The sequence below is a fragment of the Amia ocellicauda genome, chromosome 6 (genome assembly GCF_036373705.1).
Source record: "Amia ocellicauda isolate fAmiCal2 chromosome 6, fAmiCal2.hap1, whole genome shotgun sequence".
Classification (NCBI taxonomy): domain Eukaryota; kingdom Metazoa; phylum Chordata; class Actinopteri; order Amiiformes; family Amiidae; genus Amia; species Amia ocellicauda.
Window position 1 is genome coordinate 16,554,225 of NC_089855.1, and position 16,569 is coordinate 16,570,793.

At 35.8% G+C, this 16,569-nt stretch overlaps 1 protein-coding gene across 11 annotated transcripts in view; it reads left to right on the top strand.

Moving 5' to 3' along the window:
• dmd (dystrophin) overlaps positions 1-16,569 on the top strand; it is a 631,463-nt gene that overhangs the window by 111,573 nt on the left and 503,321 nt on the right. For all 11 annotated transcript variants that reach the window (XM_066706366.1, XM_066706368.1, XM_066706373.1 and 8 more), the window contains exon 2: positions 15,733-15,794. In XM_066706366.1, coding sequence (XP_066562463.1) covers positions 15,733-15,794 — 62 coding nt within the window. The remainder of the gene's footprint in view (positions 1-15,732; positions 15,795-16,569) is intronic.

The window sequence follows — 16,569 nt, forward strand, 5'->3', positions numbered from 1 at the left end:
AATGTATAACATATTCCCTGCAGTACTGATTAGAGGAGATTATAATAATCAATTTATCATTATAAACATATCTGTAATTAGCTCAATATTTGCTGCTTAAGTGCTGGATAACTCAGAATGTTAAAGTCGGACTTTGTCGGACAGATGTGTCGGTCTTTTTGAAGGCAATGCTGAACACAGGCAAGGTATCTTTCTTTAAGCTTTAACCTTTAACTTTTCTTAAAAGGATACACAAAACAGGCAAGTGGTATGAATGCATGTTTATTAATTCACGTTGTACAAACAGTAGACTTCATGTTAGTGTGAACTTTCTTAAACATAAACTCATCTTAATATTAGTATTAACCTCATAAAAGTAATGACACTTAATGGAAACATGATTCCTCCTTTCTGTGACATTTACCTATGACATGGACAACTACTCTTCTTTTCTCTTTTATGTATTGCTTTGTGCCACCCTTCATAATGAGTTTCAGGAAATTATGAAGATGTATCTTTCTTTTTTTTAATAAATAATAATTGAGACTGATAGTGAAAGGATGGGTGCTTTCTACAGAAAATTAGCACAATAATTGCTGAAAGCAAAGAAGGAGACTCAATACATTTTATTCAATCTCAGCTCATGAATAATATAATATAATCATATAATCATCATATAATAATATGTTTTTGTTGCATTTCCCTTATAGATTATATTATAATTCCCAAATATCATACTGTTGGGAAATTACTTTTACAATTACAATTACTTCATAAATAACGTGTCCCTCAAAGTCCCAAGGTACAGGTGAAGAGTTTTTTCCTGAACTTCATACTGAAAAGCTTTTTATTGTCTGTTTTTTTTTTTTTTTTTTTTATCAATTATTAAAATACTTGTTATGATTTTCCAATATTTTTCATTTTCAAATATCTAGCTAATTTCTTGATTAATAAATTTTTATGTTCTACAGCTATGGGGATGAAACATGAAAGCAGACATTGGCTCAAATTGAAAAAAAAAAAATACATGAGCAGCATTTAAATTAAGAATGAGAAGTATCTTTCATGTAATTCCACAACAATATTTTTATTTCCTAGATGAGAAATGGCCGTATTTCATGAGCTGTGCTGGGATATCTTTACTGATAGGAAATAATTAACTAGTCATTTCTAAGTGTGAAGGAGATGCCCAGTGTATCATCAGAGTGAATCTGGGGTCGTAGGTTAAGTGGCCTTTTATTGATCTCCTTCCGCCACAGTCCATGTTATATTATTTGAACAGGTGGGATTGAGCCAGAGTATATATATGTGTATGTGTGTGTGTCTGTGTAGGTTATTTATTTATTTATTTATTTATTTATTTATTTATTCTCAATGCTGCTGTAGAACAAGAGCTTTTTAATTTTGGTAGATAAAGCCTAACTGAATAATCTATTCTCCCTCCTTTGCTGTAGAAACACATCGAGTAGGCTCGGGTCCCTGCTAAGTGCTGTCACTCTGCTTTTGCACAGCGAGGCAAATGGAATAGGAAAGCACTTTCCAATTCATTGCTTTTTTGATGGTTTGATACAAATTGTTTGTAGGTTAGCCATTTGTACATAAACACAATTTGTCGTATAAAACGATTCAGACAGCACATTTGCTCTTGTAGATTTAAAGACAAATACTGTTACTGTATTTGCCTAAAAAAGAAATAAGAAATGACTAAATTTCAGCCTCTGGTAACAAACAATTAAGTAAGTAAATAAACAAACAAATATTCACAATTAAATGCATTTCAGTCTCATGTAAACCTTCAGACGTCCAATAAACAGTGCTGACGGGAGTTACATTTGTCAATACTAACACTGTATTTATTTTTAACTTAGTTTTTATTTTCAGAAAAGGGTCTCATTCGCAGCTAATGCGTGTTATCAGAGACAACATTGACCATTAGGCTTTGCTCAGCATTATATTAATTGGAATGGGCCTTTTAATGGAATTTGTGTTACAATGGTATTTTTAATTGCATAATATGTTTTACTCTCCCAGCAATTAGTCCTGAAAAGCTCATTAAAAGCCAAGCCACACAAGAGGAAAAGGTAACAAATAATTGACCTTAACAGAATTCAGCACAGGGACCCCAAAAGATGCTTTTAAAAATAAAAATAAAATAATTTATTCAGTTAAACAATACATTTACAGTGCTTAATTGACTTAATCTTAGAATACAAACATATTGTTGACAGAACCTTGTAATTGCAATCCCTTTTTCCTGTGTGTGAAATGTTCTTATAGCGGGCATGTCAAAGAACAACAGAATTGTATTGTAAAAGCTGTAGAACAAAATGCAAATGGACAGAATGCATGGTGATTAATTTCTTCCACTGGATAACGCTAAAGTCTTCGCAGTTGCAATACCTTGTTAACCCAGATTGTCTTTCCTCTCAGTTGAAATGAAATACTTCTCCAAACTGCAAACTGTACATAAATTGTGTCCTAAAATCCAAGTCTTTGAAAAATATAGTATACTGTAAGATTGGATTGGATTATTTCAGATTTAGATTTCAAGGGAGTTGTCTATAGAGGGATTATCCAGTCCAGAATACAATTTGAAAAACAATGTGTGCATGATTGTGTGTGTGTCTACATTTGTGTGTGTCTGTGTGCGCTTTTGTGTGTATGTATGCGTGCACTTGTGTGTGTTTGCACACTTGTGTGTGCTAGTGAATTCTGTAAGGGAGACATCTGATAATAAGCAGTACTGTATGGAAGGATCGCCCTTGCTCTGGCAGTCACAGAAATTGGATTTTGCCTCCTTTCTTTGCAGTTCTCATTTAGCATGAGTGACAGTTGGCTTCAGACCCAAGAGTGATGGACTGGCATCTCCGCCTATGTTCGGCGGAGTGATGATGGAGGCCAAGACAGGCCTCCTCGCTTGTGTGTTTTTATTTGCAATGTCAGTTTTGAGCTTTGCACCAGGCTAATAAAATTGGTGACAAGGCAGATGGGTTTCTATCCAGCTTTTTTGACACTTTCTGTGACAGTTTCATTTTTAAGATATAGATCCACTAAATCTTCTTCTTCTGTAATGAGCTTGTTAGGAGCTCAAGTTTTCTTTTGAGAAAAAAAACATACATTGCAGGAAAAATGATACATTTTGTGTGAATAGTTACCTGGAATATCATACAAATCTAATAACGAGAGGCATTAATGCAACCAAAGCTCTGTTTTTATTTTTAGTAAATACTTATAGTAATACTTCAGTGCAGTTCAATACAGTATAAATAATTTAAAATACTCTTTATAAGAAAGAAAACATGATACATTCTTTTTCTTCACGAAAGTATTTTGAGGAACTTGCCTGCTAGACTTGGGCAATACACAATATTGCAGCCAGAAGAGATATAGGCTCTTGTAAAGATGACTGGGGAACTGTGGAATACTTAAAACTATTAGTTTTTAAGTATTAGATTGCTGAAGATGACATAATCAGCGGTCTGTGGCCCAGGGGTCTGATGCAATGATCTTTCATGTCCTGAGGTGACAACTCTATGGTTTGCCTTTGTGTTAGGAGCACATTATCAGCCTGCTACAATGCAGTCTAGATTGATATGGGGCTGCATCACTATGACTGGCAGAAATCATATCTAAGTTTTTCAGGATTGTGTCACAGATATACAGCTCTGGAAAAAATTAAGAGTCACTGCAAAAATATCAGTTTCTTTGGTTTTACTATTAATAGGTATGTGTTTGGGTAAAATTTACATTTTTGTTTTATTCTATAAACTACTGACAACATGTCTCCCAAATTCCACATATAATTATGAATGGAATGGAATGGCTGTCATACAGTGAGGGAAAAAGTATTTGATCCCCTGCTGATTTTGTACGTTTGCCCACTGACAAAGGAATGATCAGTCTATAATTTTAATGGTAGGTGTATTTTAACAGTGAAAGACAAATAACAACAAAAAAATCCAGAAAAACGCATTTCAAAAAAGTTATAAATTGATTTGCATGTTAATGAGGGAAATCAGTATTGTGAGGGCCTGACCACACATGTTACATATAGTAACTGCCTGCTGTGTGCTTGGCATGACTCCAGTATGTCTCTAGACACCCCCCACAAAACCTGCATAAGCTCTACCCGAAAATGTTAATCAAACTATACTTATTAATGAGTTGAGGAGTTCAGGTCAGAGTTTGATGAACATTTATATAGCCTAGAGAAAAATGTTAAGATGACTGCCACTGAATTTACATCATTCAATTTAGCTATTTATCTTCCCTGAATCAGTGTTCAACAAACTGAATGAACAGATATAACTGAACAATCTGTGTAGTTTAATGAACAATATTTATTCAGGTAAATTAATCACAGAAGAACATTGTTTCAGTAGAAGGGTATGATTACTTTCAATTACAACTGTATATGTGAAGAAAAAAAGGAAATTGATCTTGGTAATACAGAACATATTAGCACATTTCTTGTTTATTTAATATCCTGTACATGCTTTTTTTCTTTTACATGAAATTATGAATCTTTGAGGGTATGTAATCTTATCAATCTAACATCTTTTACACACAAATGTCAAATTTTCCCTAGCATTCAGTCAAATAAGGTACACATTGCTAGGAACCTGTAATTTAAATAGATTATTAATTTTGTGATGTACTGCCTTGGCCCCTGATGTTTAAGTCAGACTTTCTTTATTCCTGGATAAATTTTTCCATGCACATGTTTTTATGTTGCTAAAACACAACAAATAAAAATATAATATGTGGATCTGCCTTTTATGTATTTGTTTTAAATGAGCTCTGGTTCTTTTCATATGGACATAAGAAGTTATGCCTACACCAAATCAAAACATGAACCTCCCTGCAAATTACAAACTTGTACTCAGATATTAAGGATGTGGTTGCTACAGAAGAAGTGTCATCCTATTCAGTTTCCAAACACAGGCAATTTTATATTAACCGTAACATATAAATGTTTACTTTCGTCTGTGAAATTTAAAATGACCAGAAACTCCACTGTGCATTTTAATAATGTGTATGACATTCATAATGTAAAATTATTTTCCAAAATAATGTATCCCAGAATATTTTCATTCAAATCATATGTAGTTTGGGATTAACCAAGAACTTCAAAGCTACAGCTAAACACATAAGTAACAACTCCCCGGATTAATAAGAAATCATAAGAAATCATCCCCAGATTCTTCTGGTGAAAATATTAGTGATACTTTTCTTCAATCTGAAAATAACCTGAAGCACCTTCACTCAGCTTACCTCCTTCTGCTTTGTAAAGGAGTGGCATTGATTCATAGTCTGGAGAAACCAGCACTTACCTATCATACATCTTTGCAGAAGTATCCTTTTGGGAATTGTGGTGGGTTTTCTGTTTATAGGTTTGAAAACTGTTTCAGGCATGAGGCAATACAGTGTGTGCTTGGGCTGAGATTCTGTGAGCTTCGAAAGTCCTTTTTTGTAGTTTTGTGTTTAAACTCGATCTCAGGAAATAGGGGAGCTTTGGTAAGCAGGCACACATTTACTGGAGGCTGGGTGGCTAATGTGTTTTTTGTAGGACACCTATCTTTCAAGGATTCTCTCTGTTAGAAATGTATACACTGAACTGAAACTCCAATAAGGCACAAGAAACCTGACCTCTCCCCAGTGACTTCATGAGGATGTTATCTGAGCATGCTTTACCTCTTTTTTTGACCATATCACAAAACTGCTCTTGTGAAATGGAGGCCACCTAGGGGACTGTACTGCTTAATGGGAGTGTGTGTGGCCCCAGCTGGATAAGTGTATTGAAGGCCTGCACATCACCCATGAAAATTGTGCGTTAAAACTGGCTTATGTAACCACACAAGCAATTCATGGATGACAAGTGGGAATGAATAAAATGAGGGACCAGGTACTGTTCATGTTTAAAACATCTATCAAAGGCACAGTATAGGAACCTCTGAAAACCCGAAGATGCGTTAATGCGTGTACAGGCTTGCTCTCCGTATGTTGGAGAAGACACCAGAATTTAGAGTTTTATAAGATCAGATTTCTCTAAATCAACATACCTCAACAGAGTAGGATTTTGGTCACTATAATCTTTCATATGTTTGTATGTGTGTGTGTGTGGGGGGTGGTAGTATGTATTACAGCAGTTATTACTACAGCGTTGTGCTCTCTACTCACTTCCAAAGAATAATACATCTTTCTGGAGAAGAATACATATTTTCCAGTTTTGTGAGGATTGGATGAATAGTAATGTTAGGTAATAGAGTGATATTTAATATGTCTGATTTAAACTCACACTCTATCTTTGACCATTGAGGCAACACATTCTTTACATTTTCATTATTATGTTTGCATTGCCTGAAACCTTTCCCATTGCCAGCTTGTACGCATGGGACAGGGACACTTCCTGTCATTAGATTGGCAGGGAACCAAAACACATAGATCTGATTAGGAACCATGTCCAAATGGACTTGTGACCTGCCAGGCAGAAGTTTAATTAAAGGAGATGTTTCATTACACTTTCTATTGCCCTGGGGAATTACACCAACAAGGAAAGTAAATGTAGCCATGTTTAAAATGCCATCTAACATATTCAGACACAGGAAATTCTTGTGGGTATTTCTAACGATACATTCATAATGTTCTGTCCTCTGGAGTTCCATCCTGTGTTACTTGCTTTTTCCATTATTATTATTATTGTTATTTTGGAGTATCCTCTCAAGGATCCAGATAGTATAGGATAACTCACACGCTGTTAGAGTACTTAGTTGTTTATTCTACACACAGCTCACAGCTGGCTGCTGGAATGTTTGTGGTAAAAGAAATATAAAATAAAGAATGATATGGCAGTTTTCCAATGGTATAGGTGGTTAGACTGATATAAAAGTAATCCACTTTTGAAAAGAGGGGTGTTTTCAAGTTATTATACCAGAAGATTGGAACAATTTAGATAGAGAACAATTGAATTGTGCCATTCTTACCAAACATTTTATGTTAAGATATCAGAAATGTATGTTTGCATGATAGAAAGACGTTTTTGGAATTTTCAGTTGCCTTTCCCCAGAATGCACTTTTTGAGGACTGTTTAACAACATTAGAATCCTCATTCTACTGTTAACTTGTTGAATAACTGAATTGAAAAAATAACTTTGGAAAACTACTAATTTCATGCTGTACATAAATATTCCATACACATTTTATCATGGTTTAAAGTGGGTAGGTATGACCTTGAAAAGACTTAGAATAGATTTCCTCTTATGTTCCTTCATTTTACATCTAACCTTATTTGAGAGCATGATGTTATTTGGCAATCTGAAATGGATAACTTCTCAATGAATTTTAAGTAGGCAAAACTCTGTTGAAATGTATTATGTATAGGAATATCCAATCATATCAGCTATGAAGGAGTAAACCACAGTATGCACTTAGCCTTATTATAAGGGAGATTAAATTGTATAAATTTGCTGATCAAATGAACCGCTGCCACTTAAAGTAAACGTGATACTTACCTGCAGACATTTTATGGACCAGGCAAAGACGTGATGGTGTAGAGTTTTGGTGTTGAATGCTGTATTAAAACCATTTATCATAAAGCCATCATAACAATAATGAATACAAAATCATCTCTGCAAAATAATTAGTTTTATTTTGCATATTCATCGATTTAAGGGAATTCATCACAGAATCAAAACAAAATGAATAGGCTATACAACAGCACCAAAAACTGCCACCAAACTAAGTCAGTTGTCATTCACAAATGCAGATTGTAAGTGCAAATCTCATCGACTGGGGCTCAGAAGGGCCTAGATTTTCTTTTTGCTTCCTTTAAAATGTTGGCTGTTCACTTAAAACATGTTAGAGCATTTTCAGAAAAGGTGAATGGCTCGACACACTATATTCTCTGGTCATGGTTGGCTGCAGTAATATAGGTCTTGTATGTCTCTGGAAATCTGGAAACAATGCTTAATTGCTTATATTTACCATCTTTACCAACACAATACCAATGCATTTCAAGTGCAATAAAACCGATTGGACCCAGCAGCCCACTGGGACCAGGGTTGTCCCCCCACTGCTGTTATTTTTGCTATATAGTATGAGCTCTGGCTAGCTAACAGTGGAAACTTGATGTAGGGAAAGTCAGTGTCTCTCATGTAGGTTGTGATTTTGTATGATAATACATGATAAGAATTTCCCTCTCTGTTTATTTCCTTTGTGTTACTGTTCACTTACAGGCCTGCAGGGCGAATATGGATAACAGCGTGTGAGAATAGACTTGGAAGTCCAGAAGGGTTTACACTGCAGTATCATAAAAGTTGTATCTTTGAATTCAAAATCTAGATTACCCTATACATTTGAAAATATTTGATCAGATTGAATATTTTACCCTGCAGCAGTAGAATGATTTTCAAAGAATCTAAGGAAAGAACAATTATTATTCTGTCTTTTGCAAATAAAATGAACACCCTTGGTTATATAGACATATTTTAATCCCTGTAATTTAGGTTTATCTGTATGTCTGGAGATGCTAGCTGATGCAACCGAACACCACCAAGCACCGGGCTTGAAAAATGACAAAATAAAAGAGAAAAAACAGCAATTGTAGGTGTATTAGCAAATGTCTCTTCTAATGACCCTGAGTTGACAACAGGAACTGCTCATATTTCAGTAATTTGTTGTCTGTGTATGTTTCTGTAGAGTCAATTGACTGGAGCAGACCATCTATAGGACAGTTTCTGTTGTAATCAATCAAACTCAGGAAGGGAAAATCGCAAAATCTTGTGATGTGGGGGAAGGCACTGCAGAGAAATAGTGTATGAGCACCAGGCACTTAAGGAAAAAATAAAAAATAAAAAGGCAAATGTGGGATCAAGCATTTGAGTTGTACAGTAAATAGAAATCTGATATGTAAAGTATAATCTCTGCTAAGAGCGTAGAAATGAGATTGACTGCTGTGTGGGCTAACAAGCCCGCTCTTCATGTGCAGAAAGTGGGCTGCATGGAACCACATTCAGGAAAGTTGTCTCCTTGTTACAAACCACTGAGCCTTCCTTTGTGCTCTCCTAGGCAATAATGAGGGCACTTCAGTGGCTAACTTTTTCAGTGAAGCTGTATAGAAGAGAATTCAGAATACCTTTCGATATCAGCATATCTGCTGTTCTTAAAATGCATTTTGTTAGGGGGAACTATTGCCTTTCAAAGAAATTCAGCACTAGACCATGCAGTTAGCTGAAGCATGTGTGAAGAATAAAGGAGAGAGGTTGTTATATTGATGAAATGGCCACATGAGAGCCCTGATCTCTGCATCACCATGGCAATATGTGACTGTGCATAGCAAATGGGACCTCATCATACCAGTTAGGGAGCTGAAAGAAAGCATCTACACTTTATTTTGCTAGTTTGATGGAAAATAAATAAATGAACAAATTTTTGTTTTTGCCCCTCCTTCCATTTTCTACTTGTAACATTTCCTACTCACAACATTTTGAAGTACACGGACAGAATTAGTTTTACATTTAATTTTAATTCAGCGTTGCTGGCTGTGTCACAGCTTTATCATATTTGATATGATTCATTGTGTTTAGCTTTATGTTCACCATTAAATTCAGTAAGAACCTGAATTCTGTTACTCAATATTTGTTTATGCCTCTGGATATGAACAATAGCATAAGTTTTCTGGCAACATGGTACTTTATAGCTAATTATAAAAAAAATGTAACATTTTCGTTACTGTAATGTGAATGCAGTAAAAAAAAAAAAAAAAAAAAATGGCATTGAGGCATTAAAAAGTTTGTCAGGTAATGCCTTAACTTCAAAATGACTTTAATCATTATAAAGGTCTATGGTTATTTTTCACTGTCTGAAATGGATGCAAGTTGGTACTAGACAACAACTCCTACTCTATGCTGTATGCGATTGAAGGTTTGTGTGTTTGGGAGCTGGAGCTGGAGCCGTGATCATCCTGTGAAACTTTACACAACAAAATGTTTGGATTTAAAAAATAAAGAAATTATTAAAACTTTATAGTGGTATCAGTGCATATTGATTTAAATGATTATTGTTTTTAACGTAAGGGAGATTTCAGTTTAACCTCAAATATCCTATGAGCTCTTTTTCTCTATCACACTCATGTATCTATTGGTAAGTATTGGTAATATTAAAGTATGAAATTATATAGCACAGATGCACCTTTGATTTTGTAGATTGGCCTATTATAACTCCCCTCACCCTTGAGACAATTAGGCAGTAAAAATGCTGATTGTAAACACTATCTCAAAGAAATTTCTATTTTATATTTCTATTATTTTCTATTATTGTGTTTTTGCACACATAGAGCATTTTAAAATGTTCTTTCAGCTATTTATAGAGTAAATGCCTCAGTGGAAGAGCAATTTAAGGTCAATTAAAACATGTAGGACTATAGCCTGCATTGTTTTTATTCCAGGACAAACAATGCCAATACATTGTACTTGAACGTACACAGAGCTATGAATATTATATTCTGAATGGGCATTTGACACTTTCTTTATGGTATTTAATGACACAACTGCTCAGTTAATACTGCCAGGCTTGTACTCTGGACAGAACAAGTTTGAGAGGTCGATTCCCAGGGTGAAGGAGTTTGTCACTGTAGTGACAAATACCAGGGTATTATCTTTCGTAGCAAAAAGGGAATGATTGAGTTTTGTTTTGTTTGTGGCACTTTTAGGATATCGTGTTTATGTTTTGTTTTTGACCAGTCCAGATTAATTTTATCTCAAACCATTTGTGCTGTGTGCAGTGTATGTTGTCTTATAGGAAGACAACTATAGGACATTGAGATAACTAGGGGCAATGGAATGCAATATCTGGATGGGGAAGCCATTATGCTGTCATACTTAAAAAAAAAAAAAAAAAAAAAAAAAGTATTTTACTTGAAGAAGACCGGAAATCATTTTTCATTCTCCTAGGTTATTAATACAAGAGATGCAATTCCCCACAGCTTGCTGTGTATGAAGCGTGTCATTCACAATGCTTGTTTCTCTTTTCCATATCCTTCAGGTGCATAGTGTGCATGCTGAATTCCCTCTTAGTTCTGTAGTAATTTTTTTATGCAACTCCAAATACCTTGGTCTCATGAAGTGTGTCTTGGAGGATCTGTGCTATGGTGTGGAGGCAGCATTTCACTGGGCATAAATTCACTCTACCTTGGGGAGGGAGAGGTGTGGGAGGGAGGACACAATCTAATGTATAAGTTAATACATACTGTTATGCCTGTCTCTTCATGTATAAGTGTTGCTTTAAAGGATATAATTTGCGCAGCTGAGCTTTCCTCTAATGGCAGAAGAGTGTCTTGTGAAGAGCACTTCGGGGAGTTGCAGAGAGCACGCGGCAAAGACTAGGATTCATTACTTAAAGTTTGCTCTTTACTTCTCTGGTTAAAATGGAATGTTCTGGGTGGACTATCTATTCCTTAAAGTACAGCTGCATTATCAGATATTGTACTTTAGTGTGAGAAGTGGTTTGAAGGGTTACTTAATGGGATGTTTCTTTATTGAATTGTCTGCTGAAAATCGAGCGTTCTGTCTCAGAAGCAGGTGGCAAGGCAGTTTACAGTTCCTAAGGACCTGCAGAAGAAATATAAGGGTGTACTTTTCTAATCAGCCCATTATTTTTGTTACATGGCAGGGCACTTGAGGTGAATAAATATGATGTGTTCCTAGATCTTCGTGAAGTTTAATTTTAGGTGAATAAAGAGAGAGAGATCTGTAAATCAATGTTCTTGTTCACAATTTCATGTGGATTTCATTAGTATACAAAAAGACACAAACTTCAGTGATTAACACAATTCCTATTAACATTATAGATCTAATTACACATTTCTAGGAGATGCTAATGCACCACTGTCATACATCTGGGGGAGGCCTGTATTGCAGTTTTTCAGTTGTAATCAATTTCAAAGCAATCGTCTCCTATCTAATAATAGCTCCCTGTCTTTTTCCCCAGAGAGAAGGCTGAGAATTGAAACATTCTACTTTAACTTCTATTAGGTTGATAATGGTCCATTTGAACAATAATGAGCTGTAAAATCAAATAGAACGAAAGCTGGTCTACACTACTGGATAATGAGTGTTATAGAGTTAGGCTGTACTTGCTGTGTGGGTCATTATGGGTTTGCTTCAAACCACATTAAAGGTGCTGGCTTCTACTGGAAAGGCAACTCAATCAAGTCATTGTTCATATTCAATAACTAAGAATGAACGTTATGGTCTTAAGCTCATTAGCCTCATCAGAGACTCTTATTCTAATGGGGAGGATTAGGGATAGTTCTTTGAGCTGAGCATCCTTCTCTGTCAATTTGATTGTTTTCTGTTTGTATGCACATAGCTGAGAAGTTGCAGTTAAGGCTTTAATAGGTGGCATTGATTGTTAAACCTGCCATGATTCTAGCAGTATATTAAAAGTTAGAATTGACCCACAGATTGCTATTATGCTAGTGGCTCTCTCAGTGGAGTTTCCATCGTGGTTGCCTGCATTCCTACTTACAGTGAGGGAAAAAAGTATTTGATCCCCTGCTGATTTTGTACGTTTGCCCACTGACAAAGAAATGATCAGTCTATAATTTTAATGGTAGGTGTATTTTAACAGTGAGAGACAGAATAACAACAAAAAAATCCAGAAAAACGCATTTCAAAAAAGTTATAAATTGATTTGCATGTTAATGAGGGAAATAAGTATTTGATCCCCTATCAATCAGCAAGATTTCTGGCTCCCAGGTGTCTTTTATACAGGTAACAAGATGAGATTAGGAGCACTCTCTTAAAGGGAGTGCTCCTAATCTCAGCTCATTACCTGTATAAAAGACACCTGTCCACAGAAGCAATCAATCAATCAGATTCCAAACTCTCCACCATGGCCAAGACCAAAGAGCTGTCCAAGGATGTCAGGGACAAGATTGTAGACCTACACAAGGCTGGAATGGGCTACAAGACCATCGCCAAGCAGCTTGGTGAGAAGGTGACAACAGTTGGTGCGATTATTCGCAAATGGAAGAAACACAAAATAACTGTCAGTCTCCCTCGGTCTGGGGCTCCATGCAAGATGTCACCTCGTGGAGTTTCAATGATCATGAGAACGGTGAGGAATCAGCCCAGAACTACACGGGAGGATCTTGTTAATGATCTCAAGGCAGCTGGGACCATAGTCACCAAGAAAGAAATTGGTAACACACTACGCTGTGAAGGACTGAAATCCTGCAGCGCCCGCAAGGTCCCCCTGCTCAAGAAAGCACATGTACAGGCCCGTCTGAAGTTTGCCAACATCTGAATGATTCAGAGGAGAACTGGGTGAAAGTGTTGTGGTCAGATGAGACCAAAATCGAGCTATTTGGAATCAACTCAACTCGCCGTGTTTGGAGGAGGAGGAATGACCCCAAGAACACCCTCCCCACTGTCAAACATGGAGGTGGAAACATTATGCTTTGGGGGTGTTTTTCTGCTAAGGGGACAGGACAACTGCACCACATCAAAGGGACGATGGACGGGGCCATGTACCGTCAAATCTTGTGTGAGAACCTTCTTCCCTCAGCCAGGGCATTGAAAATGGGTCGTGAATGGGTATTCCAGCATGACAATGACCCAAAACACACAGCCAAGGCAACAAAGGAGTGGCTCAAGAAGAAGCACATTAAGGTCCTGGAGTGGCCTAGCCAGTCTCCAGACCTTAATCCCATAGAAAATCTGTGGAGGGAACTGAAGGTTCGAGTTGCCAAACGTCAGCCTCGAAACCTTAATGACTTGGAGAGGATCTGCAAAGAGGAGTGGGACAAAATCCCTCCTGAGATGTGTGCAAACCTGGTGGCCAACTACAAGAAACGTCTGACCTCTGTGATTGCCAACAAGGGTTTTGCCACCAAGTACTAAGTCGAAGGGGTCAAATACTTATTTCCCTCATTAACATGCAAATCAATTTATAACTTTTTTGAAATGCTTTTTTCTGGATTATTTTGTTGTTATTCTGTCTCTCACTGTTAAAATACACCTACCATTAAAATTATAGACTGATCATTTCTTTGTCAGTGGGCAAACGTACAAAATCAGCAGGGGATCAAATACTTTTTTCCCTCACTGTAAGTCCCCTTGTGTGTATTCTTTGCTTATGATAAAAAGTCAACAAACATGCACTTAAAATGTACTATGGAACTCAAAGGGGAATAACTGCTTCGGAGACAACCCTATTTGTTGTTATTATTTTGGTTGTTGCTGTTATTGTTATTTATGTTATGTATACAATATTTTATGATTGTGAGTGGAAGTCATCTTCTCATCCTATCAATGACTGTCCATGTGAAGATGGATAATACAGCAGGTGGTGTTCTGGTGCACTGACCCTGCTGTTACCTGTGCTTTAGTTTTATGTATTTACAGAGTCCTGCAGTTTATTGTCAGTCTGGAGCCGATTTATATCCTTATTACTGCAATGTATTGAATCCATTTGAAATCCCTTTTGGAAAAGGGAATGTTGCATTGGTTGATACCACAAAAAGATTAAAATACACTTAAAGATTACAAAGGAACAATCCTCTTAAATGATTCTGTAGAAATTGCATGCGACAAAGGCTATGTTGGCCATCTCTGAGATACTGTTGCAGTATTGATTGCAACCTCCATTGTAGTGATCAAAGCCTTTCTAACTGCAACCTCATTTATCAGAAGAGGTAACACCATGAATAGTTGGCTTTTTCTACATACTCAGTGGAAGCTATACATCAGCCATGCCCAACATACTCCCTGATACAACTTTATTGTGAATAGTCAGACCAATATGCAAGGAGAATCAAGTTCCTTCAGTGAACAGAATACAGGTGGCATAAATTAGTCAGAAGTGTAAGATTCAGGGTTTTGATTTTGAAATCTTTTTTTTGGTGTAGCTATTGATTTGTATGAAGCATAAGAAAATAATGAAATAATAGTTCTTTTGAAATCACATCCCATAATTTTCATATATAGGTTTGTCTCCTGTAACAGTCAGCATACAGGAGTAAGTTGTCAGAAGTGAACCCAAGGTGTTTGAACCTGGAGGAGGTCTTATATATGGCAGATCTGGGAGGATTTTTTTATATCACAGTGCCTCAATTACACAGTGCAAATCCATTATAGATTGTGTTTCTTACCATCTGTGTCATCATGTGATTTCGGGGCTTCCCAGAATATTTTTGTTCCATTTTATTCCAATAACCCCCCCATATCATTTTCTCTACTAATTGTATAAATTTAAAGAGAAAAATCATAGCATCAAAGGTTTGGAAAGCAGTAACAATGCATTTTTTTTTTCTGTTTGTTTTAAATTTAATTTAAATCTGGAATTTTTTCCTTCTATAATTTGTTCTTTCTCAATAAACTAATTAAAAAAATTGAGAGCACATTAGTCTGAAGTGTGCTAATGTAAACTTATTTGTTGTCTATGCCTAGATCATGATTCATCTGTTGTACAATAGAACAGACAACAGAGAGTTGAAAATTGGATCCACAGTAATTACTGTATCTGAAATTTTAAGTAAAGTGTTTCAAGGTCTGCAGCCTTGATTATGTAATCATGGAATATAATCAAAATTTTCTGAAGAAAAATAATGTTTCTCATTTATCATGTTTGCGTATTTGAAAAAAAAAACATGCAATTAAATGTAAAGATAACTTATTTTAAAGTTACAACCTGTAAAACAAACATAGCTGCTGTAAAACCTGCTAATGTTTTTTATTTTTCTGTTTCTTTCAGATGAAAGAGAAGATGTTCAAAAGAAAACATTCTCAAAATGGATAAACTCACAGTTTGCTAAGGTAAAAACATAATAGAGGTCTGTCAGACTGCTTTTAAAATTTGAAATTTGCTGTCAGGTTCAATGTTGTCTCATTTTAAGTGTTTAAGAATTGTACAGAATTGTCCTGTTTGTCATTAATTGCAAATTTAATTTGTTAACCACAGATAACTGACATTGATGTGAAGTTTGTTTGGAAATGAAACTATGAGCAGTACGGTAGATATGAATTCTAAAAGTCTAGCCTATTGGTATCCTCTTTTGGGTATACTTTCAGAAAAAGGAGTTGTTAATGATTAGGAGTTAAAAAGTAAATAGTTTAATGAAATTAAAGGGTGCTAATCTGTTAAAATACAGCGAAAATATTGCAATGGACAAATTGTTGTAATTTATCATTACAGTTATTATTTTATTAGTATATACTTTCAATTGACCTAGGACTTTAAACTGGAGTGTGGTTTGTTTATCTGGTATCGATATCAGAAGAAATAATAATTGCTGGATAAAGTCCTGTTATCTAGTGACCCCCACACATACAACCCACAGCGGTCAATCCTTTGAAAACAAGACTGGGTTGATACGCAAGTTACCACAACTAACTAATACTAACTCAGATTAGCAGTGAGGTTGATATGCATGAATTAACCTTCAGGCTGTTACGTTTTATACAAGATATAGGTTTATTAAGAAAAATGTAAATAGACAACATGTATTTGCAAAGATAGGATAGAGACAAGAAGGGTGGATAATATTAAGAGTGAGAGGAGGTCTATCAAATCCTCAAGTTTTGACTCAAG